Below are 15,104 nucleotides of genomic sequence, written 5' to 3' on the forward strand. Positions count from 1 at the left end.
GGGCGAGGCAAATGCCGAGCAGCAAGAACCTCTACGGGAATGGTTCCCGAACGCCCCAGGGAAGATAACCCTGTTACGCAAGGGCAGTACTCACAGGGCGCTTAGGGAAGTCAGCCACTAAGCACATGCAGCCCCGGCACTGATGAAGTACTCCTGGCCACCGCACAACACAACACACGGCAGTGAACGCCACACAAGGCAAACACTGCCTAGGAAACTGAGGCCAGAGAAGCGTCAATCCCGGTTGACATTAGCGAACGAACTGGAGCTTGGCAGCCGGCACGGTAGGTCTGGGGCTCCCCCCTCCCGGGGTGGGGAGGGCTGCACGGACGATCGGCGCGGCAGTAAAGTGTGATGTTTGCTTGTTTGCTAGTTTCCTGGGGATTGTAGGGAGTTTTCTACCTCTCTGTTCGGTTTTTGTTGTAGTTTCTTACCATGTGGGGTTTGTTTTGTTACGCCTACCTTTCTGGGTGCCTAACCCCGGTCGATGGCAGATAAGGAAAACCCCCAACCATATGGGGTTTTCCAGGGCCATTGCTCCCTGAAACCTCTCTGAAGGGGCCAGGTTCTGGTGCTGGTCCCTGGTAGGTCTGAACTCCTTAGCTAATGTCCCGGTCTAACATAACATACATTAGCCCGATAAGCTCCAGGGAGCCGTAGGGGCTCCCCAGAGAAAACAATCTTGAACCGAAGGGGCTACGACAAACTGAGGAGAAGAAGATAAGAGGGCACCCTGATCAAAGACCAGGACGGCTCAGGCGATGCATGAGCAGGCTGGAGGTGAAACAAAACACGAGAAAGCATATGAAACGGGGCAGATGTGACGTCCACCCCGAAAGCAAGCCGGAGCGGCTCCACCAGCGCAGCACGATACGAGGCGACAGTAAAAAATATCAAATAACAGTCCTGAAAACCCAAGAAAGGACAAGACAACCCGATGCGAAAGAGAAGACAACCTACGAAGAGCAAGAAAATGGCAAATAGAAACACCAGGAACGTCATATTGTCGCTAAGACGAAGCTCGCAGGTAGGACACCATCAACGAAGCCACCTGATTACCAAAGAGATGGTGATACACCAGCGTCAAAAAACCAGATGCGAAGAGCCAAGGAGAAGGCCGAACCACTCATATACAGGACCGGTCAGACCTGCTGAAAGAGGCGGAGCCGCAGGAAAACGCCCCGGGTTTGGACACCTATCAAGCAGTCTGAAAAAAGCTGAGCCGACCACCAAAGGAACCACGAGGACTACTCTCCTAGGGAATGCACTCCAACCGAGCCAGAACCCGAAGCAACAGCTGGACCGGGAGAAGAGGAACAGGTACCCTCACCTAGACCAGTCCTGCCGAAAGGAATCCACCGTGAACACCTCGCTGGCGGGTAAGGGCGCCACATAGAATGGGAAGACACAGAGACCACACCGACGTGAAGATGTCCATGGCCAGAAGTCCATACGTCCGGGCAAGCCAACGAAACGAGTTGGCGACGACTGGCCAATCCGGGAACAGAGGAATGGACAATGGACCAAGACAGGCTGTCTGCCAGGACGCAGGACACACCCCGGACATGAACCTCACGGCTGGCCAAACCCCAAGAATTAAGCAAACAAGCCACTCAAAGGCCTAAAAGAAACCCTGTGGTTCCGGCAAAGAACCACCAGAAAACAGTCCGAATGGAGCTGGATGGTAGAGCACTGAGTGACCCGATTCCTCCGAGGCGCAAACTAGACAGCCACGAACTCCCGAACCGTGCTGTGAGCCCAACGGATGGACAGACCCCACCATACCCGGCCGACCTGGTAAGTACTGGTCAGAAAGCCCCAGCCGAGAGATGACCTGTCCGTGAACACATTGAGCGAAGGCTTGGGGAGGTGCCAATACACGGAACCCCGAAAACCCCAAAGAGGAAGCTGGTGACGCAGCACGAACACAAGATCCACGGAGGACGAACCCAATGCCGAAGCCAAACCGGACCCTGTGGGCAGACAGCACGTCGAATTTCAGACTCCCGCACAACCATTCGAGCAACCGCCGAGCAACCCGGGACCCCTTCATAAACAGCCGAAAGCGGGACCACAGCTGCAGCAACACTTCTGGAGGGAATGACAAGGAGCGGCCTAAGAGCCCTAAACAAGACCCAGCCAAGTCCGAAACAGGGATGGAAACAGATGGAATGGCCTCCAGATCACCAGGAAACCAAACCCGGCGATCTGGAAAGAACCACACCCCTCACGAGCAGACAAGAACAAGCAAGAACCCCTACGGGAACAGTTCCCGAACGCCCCAGGGAAAAAAGCCCTGACACAGTGGTAGTACTCACAGGGTGCCTAGGGAAGAAAGCCCCGAAGCGCATGCAGCCCCGGCACTGATGGAGTACTCCTGGCCACCACACACCACACAAAAACAGTAGAGAACACCACACAAGGCAAACACCGCCCAGGAATTTGAGGCCAGAGAAGCGTCTATCCCGGTTGATACTAGCTTACGAACTGAAGGCTGGGCGTGGTGAGGTCCGGCCTCCTCCCTCCCATCCCAGGGAGGGGAGGGCTGCGCGGACGACCGGTGCAGCAGTAAATTGATTGTTTGATTGTCTCCTTGGAATTGTAGGGAGTTTTCTACCTCTCTGTTCGGTTTTTGTTGTAGTTTCTTACTATGTGGGGTTTGTTTTGAAACGCCTACCTTTCTGGGTGCCTAACCCCCGTCGATGGCAGATAAGGAAAACCCCCAACCACAATGGGGTTTTCCAGGGCCATTGCTTCCTGAAATCTCTCTGAAGGGGCCAGGTTCTGGCATTGGTCCCTGGTAGGTCTGAACTCCATAGCTAATGTCCCGGTCTAACATAACATACATTAGCTCGATAAGATAAGATTTCTGTGGAGAGCCGTAGGGGCTCCTCACAGAAATAAACAATTTCATCTGATAAAATGTATCCAATACTAATTATTGTAGTCTGCATATCAAAATCCCACTGTACAATTACTAGTTAACATTAAGGTAAAATAGACAAATTACATTTGGTATATCGTATTGCAAAATTCTTAAAAAGTTAAAATATAATTACTGATGCTGAAGTTACAATATATAACATTCTTAAAATATAAGAAAAACTGAACTAGAATACAACTTTCAGACTAGAATACAAACCTGACTGTGTGTGTGATGAGACATTAGAGAGCACAAGACCGGGTTCACACTCATTACAAGTGAGTCTTCCTGGATGGACATGACATTTGAGCTTCACAGCACCAAACTGCAAATTCCATCCATGGCCAATCTGTGGCAATAAGTGAAGTACATGATTAATGACATGAAAGGGCTCTACATCATTTAGTTAAATAACACTAGCAATGCGATGATGCTAAAACAAGCATTATCTGGATCAGCACTAGAATCTGCCCCCCACCCCCCCTCACAGAGGTGCAGGGAGCAGTGGCCCTTATGTTTTTATGCCACCACCAAAGAAGACACCCAGAAAGTCAGCAAAACAAAACAAACCACTGCTTGCTTTAATCAAGACTGCAGCCACGAGAACCACCTAAAGAACTCCCCAATAATGTAAACAAATGATTGAAATCTCTTAACACTATTGCCCGCGCCACGTGAGCACCGCAGACTTTGACGTCATGGGGCTAATGGTGCGGGCAAGCGTGCGACGACGCCTAAATGTGTATACTCATTTCAGTTTTCTCACCTAAATTCTCGTGCTACGTCGCTCGTTTTGGTATCATTGTGTTCGCAATTAAAGTTCCTGCAGATGTATATGCATATAATGTCCAAAAGCCTGGCGAGACTCCCCACAGCAAAGCCTAAAGTCGGAAAAGTTACCCGTGAGCGCACAAAATCAGTAAAATGTGTATACTTGTTTCAGTTTTCTCACCTAAATTCTCGTGCTACGTCGTTCGTTTTGGTATCATTGTGTTCGCAATTAAATTCCCTACAGATGTATATGCATATAATGTCCAAAAGCCTGGCGAGACTCCCCGCAGCAAAGCCTAAAATTACCCGTGAACGAGCACCAATTAGCACACCACAACCTAATGTACATACTCGTTCAGTTTGATAACATCAATTTTCATGTTACATTGCTCGTTTTGGTATCAAATTGTTCACAATATAAAGGCGCGCATTTTAAAACTAGTCTCATAATATGGAGCAATAACTGGAATTTTAACAAATATTTTAATTTTGGACGCTCATCATCAAAATTATTTATATCTTTCCAGTGTTCTGACATCAATTTTCATGTTACATCGCTCGTTTTGGTATCAAATTGTTTGCAATATAAAGGTGCACATTTTAAAACTAGTCCCATAATAATAGCACAATAAATAGAATTTTAACAAATATTTTAAAATTTAAAATTTAGACCCAAAAACATATTAATAATCTTTCAAGTGTTCTGACATCAAGTTTCGTGTTACATCTTTCATTTTGGTACCAAACTGTACGCATTCTATAGGCGCTCATTTTGAAACTATCCCGAGGTCGATCGGATAAAAAATGAATTTTATACAATATTTTTGTATTGGACGCAAGTTCTGTCCATGGCTATGACTCAAGAGAAAAAAATGGATGTGATTGGTGTCCAAAACGAGTGATACTGTTAAAACTAACACCAGATTGTTCGCCCTACCTCCTGACTCGTTTGGTTGGAAGGGGGCAGCAGCTCCCGGTCAACCGACTCCTCTACCCTCAGTTCTATGGTAGATGTAACAACCTCCTGATGACCTGCAGGGAGGGTGTTGGGGAGCCACTGGGGTTCAACCAGACATTATCATTTCATTACATTTAACGCAGGTTTTCTTAGGGGGATGCTCCTTGTGGCTTCCCGAAGCTAACTATAATGACACACATATTCCCTATTCGTGCATCCATGACATTAAAAGGTACTCTCGCCAACTCCCTGAGCACCCGATATCCCCCTGGGTAGGGTGAAGTAGAGGCGCGAGTCTCCAAAACGCACCTACTGTTCTCACAACATGGTACCCCCTGGCCTTTTGCTCACTCCAGAACAGGTCACTGGTGCCTCCACTAATGAGATAAATGCATTCAGACACTAGCAGCCCAGTGCCCATCATTCTACTCTTACATAACTCTGTCAACAGCATTTTCCTTAAGTGACAGCAGTCACGTGCACGGATGAGACTATATACCTTTAGAACAACTTATCATTTTGCCTGGCAAGCAGTACTGTGATCTTTGTGGGCAGTGTCACTGGGTATTCCATCAGGCCAGAGTGTAACACACCTGGTTATACTGGCCTGACATCGAGTATACTGATACACTGCCAAGTTGTTCATCATCCTGGCAAAGCCTCACTCTCGACATGGAATGATCAGCCTCACTCACACACAATGAAACATAACTCTTGTCACCCACAGTGATATATCGGTATAAACATGTTATCTGTGTACACTTAGTCCAATTCAGTAGATAAGCAGTTAGAAAACTGGAGACAGGAAATTCCTTTATTATTATTATTAAAAAATAATAACAATTTACTAAAGAAATAATCAAATAATCAACTGGCAACACACACTGGGCATATCAAGTGCTGTCTGTCAACTCCCAATGTCCGGGGCCAGAAATAGCCAGACCTTACTGATCACTTCTGTAAACTCAAATTAACTACGTATTACTTAATGCTCAAAATATGAATTAAATAATTTGAAAAGCAGTTACTAAATAAAACTTAAACTCATTAAGCTTACATAAGTTCGAGCACTGAAATCTGAAATATCTATAATTCTTGACAATTGGCTATCCCAGACTGAAACTTCTAATTTATCTGCATCACTTATTTGACTACCTTTACTTTACAGCTAGTATCACAGTCTTAATACATGAAGAAAATGTACATATAACTTTCTAGCATATATATAAGTAACCCAAGGGTTCTAAATTATGTTCCTTAGAACATCCTAGCAACAAGGAAAAAAAGGGAGGGGTTCTGATCTACCTGTAAACCTGCCAGCTGCATTCTCAGGTTTCCATTCGGACAATGAACCATGGGGGGAAATAGTTCAAATGGTGCTAGAGCATGAAGCTCAGAGGAATCCAAACTCTTCGCAGTGCATGACACACAACCGGAAACCTATGAACCGTAGTGTGAACTCAACGAGGGAGAGGAGGTGCAATCTTAACCCCAGTCCACAGCTGGTAGACCACGAACCTTCACACCTTGTAGGGGGAAGGGATTCATGGAGCCACTGAGACCTTACCAGAAAGAGGCACTTCATTGTAGTCAAAGCAGGTTTTCAAGGGAATAATTCCTTGCCTATTAACACTTGGATTGGCTGGGAGGTCCAAAACAAACATATGTCGAGATAGTCCAAGGCATGAACCCCGAAAAACTGGGGCACAACCACCCATTTTAACTCCCCAAAAAAATCCAAGGAAATAGATTTAAGCCAAAAGAAACAAATTTGAAGCAGTAAGACTGATGCCACACTAGAAACCCTACTTCCTGGAGTCTCGGATGAATGTGCATGTGCCAGCATGTGTCCTTGAGGTCCAGGACACCATCTAGGATTCGGCCTGCAACACCAGGTAAACCTGAGCTGAAGCAGTCATGTGGAAGGTCAGACAGGGAATGAAACTGTTAAATTTTGAGATGTTAAGAACATACCTTAGGTCTGCCAAGTCCCAGACCAGCAACAACTGGGACTCCCACCAAGAAGAGGAGGTTAACTTGACCACCTCAAGTCTATCAACATCACAATAGCCACACAGTGATGGGGGGGTGAACTTCCGACCCAACACCCCAAAACCTAACCAATGGGGAAAAGTTGGGGGGGGGGGAAGGAACCAACTTGACCGGAGATCCTGGAAATTCAAAGAATCGTGGGACCAGGAACTGGAAAAATGGGCCAGATGTACCCTCATAATGTGGTCAAGTGGGCACACTGCGAATGGGCCATCATGAAGACCCCCCCAAGCAGAAGCGGCACTTGCTGAAGGAAGTGCAGGGGGCCCAGGAATCAGACTCCACTGGAGGCCTGCCCCAACCCTGGCAATCTGCTTCCAAGCAAAAGGAACAGAATCATTCATCAAAGGAACCCAACTGAGGGACTGAAAGGTAGGAGCGGCAGCCAAAATAACCGGTGACACAAACTCCTTCAGAAAAAGGAGAGAGGCAAGAAAACCAGCGTTGAATGTAATGAAACGCCATTTTCTGGGTAAGCTTCGGAGGCTCCCTGGAGCTTATCTGGCTAATGTATGTTATATTAGACTGGGACATTAGCTAAGAAGTTCAGACCTACCAGGGACCAGCGCCAGAATCTGGCCCCTTCAGAGAGGTTTCAGGGAGCAATGACCCTGGAAAACTCCCCTTGTTGTGGGGGTTTTCCTTATCTGCCATCGACCAGGGTTAGGCACCCAGAAAGGTAGGCATAACAAAACAAACCTCTCATGGTAAAAGGCTAAAACACAAAACTGAACAGAGAGGTAGAAGCTCCCTACAATCCCAAGGAAACAAGCAAACATCACACTTTACTGCCGCGCCGATCGTCCGTGCAGCCCTCCCCGCCCCGAGAAAGGGAGGGGGGCCCCCGGACCTCACCGTACCAGCTGCCTAGCATCAGTTAGGAAGCTAAGCTTCAACCAGTGCCAAAAAACCGCCGACCGGTGGGAGGGAGGGTTGCCAGGGAGCCTCCGGAGCTCACCCAGAAAATGGCGTTTCATTACATTCAACGCTGGTTTTCTGTGGGGAGCCCCTACGGCTCCCTGGAACTTCATACCCAAAGAGAAGGAAAAGAAAGGGATGACCCTGAAGGTGGCCGCCACAAACTCAGACAGGAGCAGACACGCACATAAAGAACGGGCGGCCAGGAACCTGTGCGACCCTCAAATCTTTACGCCCGAAATGAGCCCTAGACGTCACCAACACAGCAGCGAAAGCTGCAAAGCACAGCCCCCAAACAGAACCCCCAGGGAATCAGCCAAAACAGACAGAAAGCCGAGAGACAAGGTGTGGGAGCAAGCATAAACAGACAGGGACACTGAGCCCAAACCCCAGGGCCCAGACCAAAAACAGACAGAAAACGGAAAAACCGGTGTAAAAAACAACACCCAAGCGTTCCCAGAGGAACAGAAGACAGGCAGAAAACACCAGAGAAGCACAAACCCCTGAAAGAGGTGATAAACTCACCCAAGACGCTAGCTCAGACACCCAGGCGCATGTAAACAAACCGCAATGCCGCCCTGGTGGCCAGGCCGGGATACCAGCAGAAGAAAATGGCCACCAGAAACAGGGGGCCGTGAAAGCAATAGATACGAAAACACGCCAGCAAATGTGGGAAGCAAGCAGACTAGATGGACGAAAAATTCCGCCCAGAAGCAGAAAATCCAGGCCGGGGCAAACAGCCCCAGAACTGCTAGCAGGCATCCAGCACAGCCCCGGGAACCCGCAAAAGAGGCCCCAGGGCACAGCCGTCCTCCATGCTCTCTGCCCTTAAAGAAAAGGAAGACTCCAGGGAAAAGGCAGCAAGAAAGGGCCACTGGTAAGACCCAGAGCCATGGCAGGAGGAACAGGCTCGAAAACCTCCGTCCCCAACCCGAACTGGGCAGCCCCCGAAACTGCCCGAGTCTCGGCTCCAACTAAACCCTGCCCCGACCCCGAAACCAGCAGATGGTCAGGTGCTGGGAACAGGGAGGGAAAAGGGCGAACAGCACCTAACCAAAACGGGGCGGCCCTGGGGCATCCGAGTGGGAAACCAACCTAGCGCGTTGTAGCAACCTAAACCAAGCTTGCAATGCGGATGCCACCTGCAACAGTAACAACATCAGGAGAATACTGGAGAACAAGCAGAGAACAACTTGCAAGACTCCGGGTCAAGGTGTCAGTGACCCAACAGGCATCATGACAGAGGTAAAAGTGGCAACTGTCACCCGGAGACAAGGGCACAGCAACCAACGAACCTGCACAAGATGGGTTGGAACCCGAAAGACACACTCAATGGTCCACCGAGCCCCGACAGGGTTTTCCAGGGCCCGTAGGGTAAACACTACGAGAAGCCCGGGCAAGGTGTTGCTAACCGGTTAAACACCCAAAACAAACAAGGTGTAGAGGACAACACTGAAAAACCCTGCGACATGTACAATCACAGGGGTCTAGCAGAGAGCCACCAAACACTACTAGTGGAACTACAGCCACACTAGGTAGAACCCCACCAGGCAAATGAAAATAAAAGAAAAGAATAACCCCGCAAAAGTACACCATCCCCAGAGACAAGAAGAACCGGTCACCGATTAAGTGGCAGGTCGCGCAACACCTTGATGCCCCAACCAGCACAATACCAGTCCCTGCCCAGGGCCAAACAAGGGCCCCAAGCCCCAGCTGGCACCAAGGGTGAGGCAAATGCCGAGCAGCAAGAACCTCTACGGGAATGGTTCCCGAACGCCCCAGGGAAGATAATTCTGTAATACAGGGACTGTGCTCACAGGGCGCTTAGGGAAGGAAGCCCCTAAGCGCATGCAGCCCCGGTACTGATGAGGAACAACTGGCCACCGCACAACACAACACACGGCAGTGAACGCCGCCTAGGAAACTGAGGCCAGAGAAGCGTCTGTCCCAGTTGACATTAGCTTACGAACTGATGCTAGGCAGCCGGCGAGGTGAGGTCCGGGGGGCCCCCCTCCCCCTCTCGAGGTGGGGAGGGCTGCGCGGACGATCGGCGCAGCAGTAAAGTGTGATGTTTGCTTATTTGCTTGTTTCCTTGGGATTGTAGGGAGTTTCTATCTCTCTGTTCGGTTTTGTGTTTTAGTTTTTTACCATGTGGGGTTTGTTTTGTTATGCCTACCTTTCTGGGGTGCCTAACCCCGGTCAATGGCAGATAAGGAAAACCCCAACCACAAGGGGGTTTTCCAGGGCCATTGCTCCCTGAAACCTCTCTGAAGAGGCCAGGTTCTGGCATTGGTCCCTGGTAGGTCTGAACTCCTTAGCTAATGTCCCGGTCTAATATAACATACATTAGCCTGATAAGCTCCATGGAGCTGTAGGGGCTCCCCACAGAAAACCAGCGTTGAACACAATGAAACGCTATTTTCTGGGCAAGACCCGGAGACTCCCCAGAGCTATTTCAGGCTAATGTGTATATATAAGACCGTGGCAACAGTCAATCGATGGAGTTCTAGGTCTACTGGGGACCAGCGCCATTTCCCGGCCCCCCCTCAAAGAGGTATGAGGAGCAATGGCCTATAGACCCCCATGTAATTGGAGGCAGTCTATCTCTGCCATCTACCAGGTCAGGCACTCAGAAAGGTAGGAATTCCAAAACAAACTACAGCTGGTTAAAAATTGCAAAGCGAAAGTCGTACTCCCCCATTGAAAACAAGCAAACAAGCATGACGTCACCACAGCCGCCGCACCACTGTCTGCACACCACTGAAGGGGGGTCCCAGACCTCCCGTGCCAACTACTCAACCCCAATTCAGAGGCTTTTGTGTTTGGCGGTGATTGATTGACTCTGGCTACATTCTTTTGAGCAGTGCTGTCCATAGCAGAGTTGTTGTTCTGTGTGGTGGTTGTGTGCGAGCCATGAGTAACACAAAGAGTACTGGGGCTGTATGTGCCTAGGGCCACCTTCCCTAGGTGCCCTGTAAGTACTGCCCTTATGGTTTAGACTTATCTTCCATGAGCCGTTTGGGAGACTACCTCGGCGTGGTTCTTTTGCTGCTCAGTGATTGCCCACCCTTCGGGTCAGCTGGGGTTGATCTTATTCATGTTTGACCTTGACCTTGCCTGTTGGGTCATAAATATTTTTTCTCCTATGCAAAATCAAGATCAAAAACCACATCTAGTATCGGGCCCCTGCGAAAGGGAGATGGAACTTTCACCGATGACAACAAAGAAATGAGCGAGTTACTGAGGAAGCAGTACGACTCTGTTTTCAGCGAGCCATTAAATGCACTAAAGATTGATAACCCAAATGAATTTTTCATGGATATGATACCAACATCAAATCATATATCAGACGTCGCCCTATCCCCACTAGATTTTGAAGAAGCCATAAACAGTATGCCTATGCACTCTGCACCAGGCCCGGATTCTTGGAACTCCATATTCATCAAGAACTGTAAAAAACCACTATCGCAGGCCCTTCACATTCTGTGGAGACAAAGCCTAGATACTGGCATTATCCCTGACATACTAAAAACAGCAGAGATAGCACCACTCTATAAAGGAGGAAATAAGGCAGAGGCAAAAAATTACAGACCGATAGCACTAACATCGCACATCATAAAAATTTTTGAGAGAGTGCTAAGAAGTAAGATCACAAAATACATGGAATCACAGCATCTCCATAACCCCGGACAACATGGTTTCAGAACAGGGCGCTCTTGCCTGTCGCAGTTGCTGGACCACTATGATATGGCATTAGATGCTATGGAAGACAAACAAAAAGCTGATGTAAATTACACAGATTTCGCAAAAGCTTTTGATAAATGTGACCATGGTGTTATTGAACATAAAATGCGTTCAAAAGGAATTACCGGGAAAATTGGCAGATGGATCTACAATTTCCTGACTAACAGAACCCAATGTGTAATAGTCAACAAAATAAAATCCACCCCATCAACCGGGAAGAGCTCAGTCCCCCAGGGTACTGTGCTTGCTCCAGTACTCTTTCTCATCCTCATATCGGACATAGACCAGAACACAACCTATAGCACTGTATCATCCTTTGCAGATGACACTAGGATTTTCATGAGAGTTGGCAACATAGAGGACACGGCAAACATCCAATCAGATGTAGATCAGGTCTTTCTATGGGCTACAGAAAATAATATGGTGTTTAACGAAGATAAGTTCCAGCTCATGCACTACGGAAAAATTGAAAATATAAAAACAGAAACCACGTACAAAACTCAGGCAAACCATAACATAGAACGAAAAGGCAATGTAAAGGATCTGGGTGTACTCATGTCGGAAGACCTTACCTTTAAAGAACACAATAAAGTAGCCGTCACAACTGCAAGAAAAATGACAGGTTGGATAACAAAAACTTTTCACACTAGAGATGCTATACCGATGATGATACTTTTCAAAACGCTTGTGCTCTCTAGAGTGGAGTACTGCTGCACAATGACAGCCCCTTTCAAAGCTGGAGAAATTGCCGACCTGGAGAGCGTGCAGAGATCCTTTATTGCTAGAATCCACTCAGTAAAACATCTAAATTACTAGGACCGACTAAAGAGCCTAAATCTGTACTCCCTTGAGCGCAGGCGGGAGAGATACATAATAATTTACACGTGGAAAATATTAGAGGGGCTGGTCCCAAACCTGCACACAGAAATAACATCACATGAGACCAGAAGACATGGCAGGATGTGCAGAATACCCCCGTTGAAAAGCAGAGGTGCAACAGGTACTCTGAGAGAGAACTCTATCAACATCAGAGGCCCGAGACTGATCAACACGCTTCCACTACACATAAGGGGCATAACTGGCCGACCCCTCACAGTGTTCAAGAGAGAACTGGATAAGCACCTCCAAAGGATACCTGATCAACCAGGCTGCGAGCAGCCGCGTCTAACAGCCTGGTTGATCAGTCCAGCAACCAGGAGGCCTGGTCGACGACCGGACCGCGGGGACACTAAGCCCCGGAAGCACCTCAAGGTAAGGTAACCTCAAGGCAAGGGTAGGAGATAGTATTATTGCTGGCTGGGGGTGCAAGGTACTGTGCAGCTGTCTGATATATACATAACGGCCCTTGTGGATTTGTTCATAGCAGCAGCTTCTGTTCCCCAGGAGACGTTGTGCTTTTGCAGGGGTTTTATTTTTTGTTGTTTTGTTTTGCCTGATGAGGGTCTGTCTGGTGGGGGTCTACCTGGTGTGGCTGTAGGACCACTTGAATGATTTTAGTGGCCTTTTGCTAGGTTCCCGTGATTGTATACATCACAGGTGTTCAACTTGTTTTAGTTTGTTTGCTTGGTAGCTCTGGGATAACCGGTTAGCAGTACCTCGCCTGGGCTTTCCTTAGCAGTCAGCCTAAGGGCCCTAGGAACCCCCATTGGGGCTCACTGGTCTGATGGAGAAGACCTCTGAGTCCCACCTACCTTCATGAGAGTTTGAAGGTTGCTCTGTCTCCTTATCTCAGCGTGAGATTCATCGTCTTTGCCTCCGCCATGCTGCCTGTTGGGTCGATGACAACTTTGACCCAGAGTCTTGCGAGTGGTGTTCCTTGAATGTACTCCAGTTCACCCAGTCCAATAATACTGTTGAAGTGCAAGCAGCATCTGCGTAGCATGCGCGGTTTAGGTTGCTGCAACTCTCTAGGTTAATTACCTTTCCAGATGCCCCACGGCTGCCCCACTTTGGTTATAAGGACCTGAACTTAGGGGTGTTAGTTGCTTTGACTCTAGTTTCATCCGCGCCCACTTGTCCTTCCCCTGCTGTGGTTCATCCTGCTCCCCCCTCCCCACCCTTTCCCTGCTCCCAAATGTCTGAGGATTTCGAAGTCGGGGTAGGGTTTTCTTGGTGGTGAGACTCGGGGCGGCTTCGGGAACTGCCTCTTCCTGATAAGCGGCAGAGGCATTCGAGTCGATCTAAAGACCAGGCTTGCACAGTCTGCCGACACGTGAGACAGGGCCAGGTAACATGCCACCACTGCCTCCCATAAAAAGGGAGTGAGCAAGTTGAGGAAAGCTGCCAAAGCCAGAACTGCAGTCAACAAGGCAACCACACCAGGTACAGACACTGAGATAATTTGTGTCCCCTTGTTTGCGTACCACCTGTGTTAAACAGTTTATCCTTATCTACCCTGTCAATTCCTCTGAGAATTTTGTAGGTAGTGATCATGTCTCCCCTTATTCTTCTGTCTTCCAGTATCGTGAGGTGCATTTCACGCAGCCTTTCCTTGTAACTCATGCCTCTTAGTTCTGGGACTAGCCTAGTGGCATACCTCTGAACTTTTTTCAGGCTATGTCTTATGCTCGACAAGGTACAGACTCCATGCTGGGGCTGCATACTCCACGACTGGTCTTACATATGTGATATACAAGGTTCTGAATAATTCCTTACACAGGTTCCTGAAGGCAGTTCTGATGTTAGCCAGCCTTGCATACATAGCAAATGTTATTCTCTTCATGTGGATTTCAGGAGACAGGTTTGGTGTAATATAAACTCCTAGATCTTTCTCTCTGTTCGTTTCATAAAGGACTTCATCTCCCATTTGGTATCCTGTGTCTGGCCTCCTGTTTCCACCACCTAGTTTTATTACTTTACAATTACTCGGGTTGAACTTTAGTAGCCATTTGTTGGACCATTCATTCACTTTGTCTAGGTCATCTAGTAGCCTCATACTATCTACCTCTGTCATAATCTTTGCACGACCATGAGAAAAATTGGAGCAAACAAGTAGTGCACAAGCAGTGCAAAAGCACAGCCCAAGAACATCTGAAAGACAAAGCTCACTTTTCACCACTAAGTGTCCAGGTTAGCAAAAAACCAGCGTTGAATGTAATGAAACGCCATTTTCTGGGTGAGTCCCGGAGGCTCCCCGGAGCTATCCATGGTTGATATGGATACCCTAACTATTTTGCATCAGTCGATGTGGGTGGAGTTCTAGGCCTACCGGGGACCACGAGCCAGAACCTGGCCCCCTCAGAGAGGCACGGGGAGCAATGGCCCATAGAAATGCACATGTGATTTGGAGCATTCTATATCTGCCATCGACCGAGACAGGCACCCAGAAAGGTAAGCGCCACAAAACAAACCCCTATTCTGGTTAAACAACAAAATCGACAAACGAGTGGACAGAACTCCCCCAGGAAAACGAACTAACAAGCATGACGTCACGCGAGCCCCGCCGCATGTCTGCGCAGCTCCCCCCTCCCTGGGAGGGGACTGGGGGAGCCCCAGACCCCCGCGCCGGCGATCCCCGCCCCAGTTCTGAGGCTGGATATCAAAACCGTGAAAAACCCGCCGACCGGAGGGCGGGAGGGTGCCGGGGAGCCTCCGGGACTCACTTAGAAAATGGCGTTTCATTACATTCAACGCTGGTTTTCTGGGGGGAGCCCCTACGGCTCCCCGGAGCTACCTCACCAAAGACTACCTAAAAAACAAGGGGACATACCCGGGAGGCGGTAGGAGAATCACTCCACA

At 48.6% G+C, this 15,104-nt stretch overlaps 1 protein-coding gene across 4 annotated transcripts in view; it reads right to left on the bottom strand.

Moving 5' to 3' along the window:
• The window catches only part of LOC123761511 (uro-adherence factor A), a 144,286-nt gene that overhangs the window by 21,465 nt on the left and 107,717 nt on the right, over positions 1-15,104 (bottom strand). For all 4 annotated transcript variants that reach the window (XM_069313938.1, XM_069313939.1, XM_069313936.1 and 1 more), the window contains exon 8: positions 3,143-3,272. In XM_069313938.1, the coding sequence (XP_069170039.1) occupies positions 3,143-3,272 (130 nt within the window). The remainder of the gene's footprint in view (positions 1-3,142; positions 3,273-15,104) is intronic.

The sequence above is a fragment of the Procambarus clarkii genome, chromosome 7, assembly GCF_040958095.1.
Source record: "Procambarus clarkii isolate CNS0578487 chromosome 7, FALCON_Pclarkii_2.0, whole genome shotgun sequence".
Lineage (NCBI taxonomy): Eukaryota > Metazoa > Arthropoda > Malacostraca > Decapoda > Cambaridae > Procambarus > Procambarus clarkii.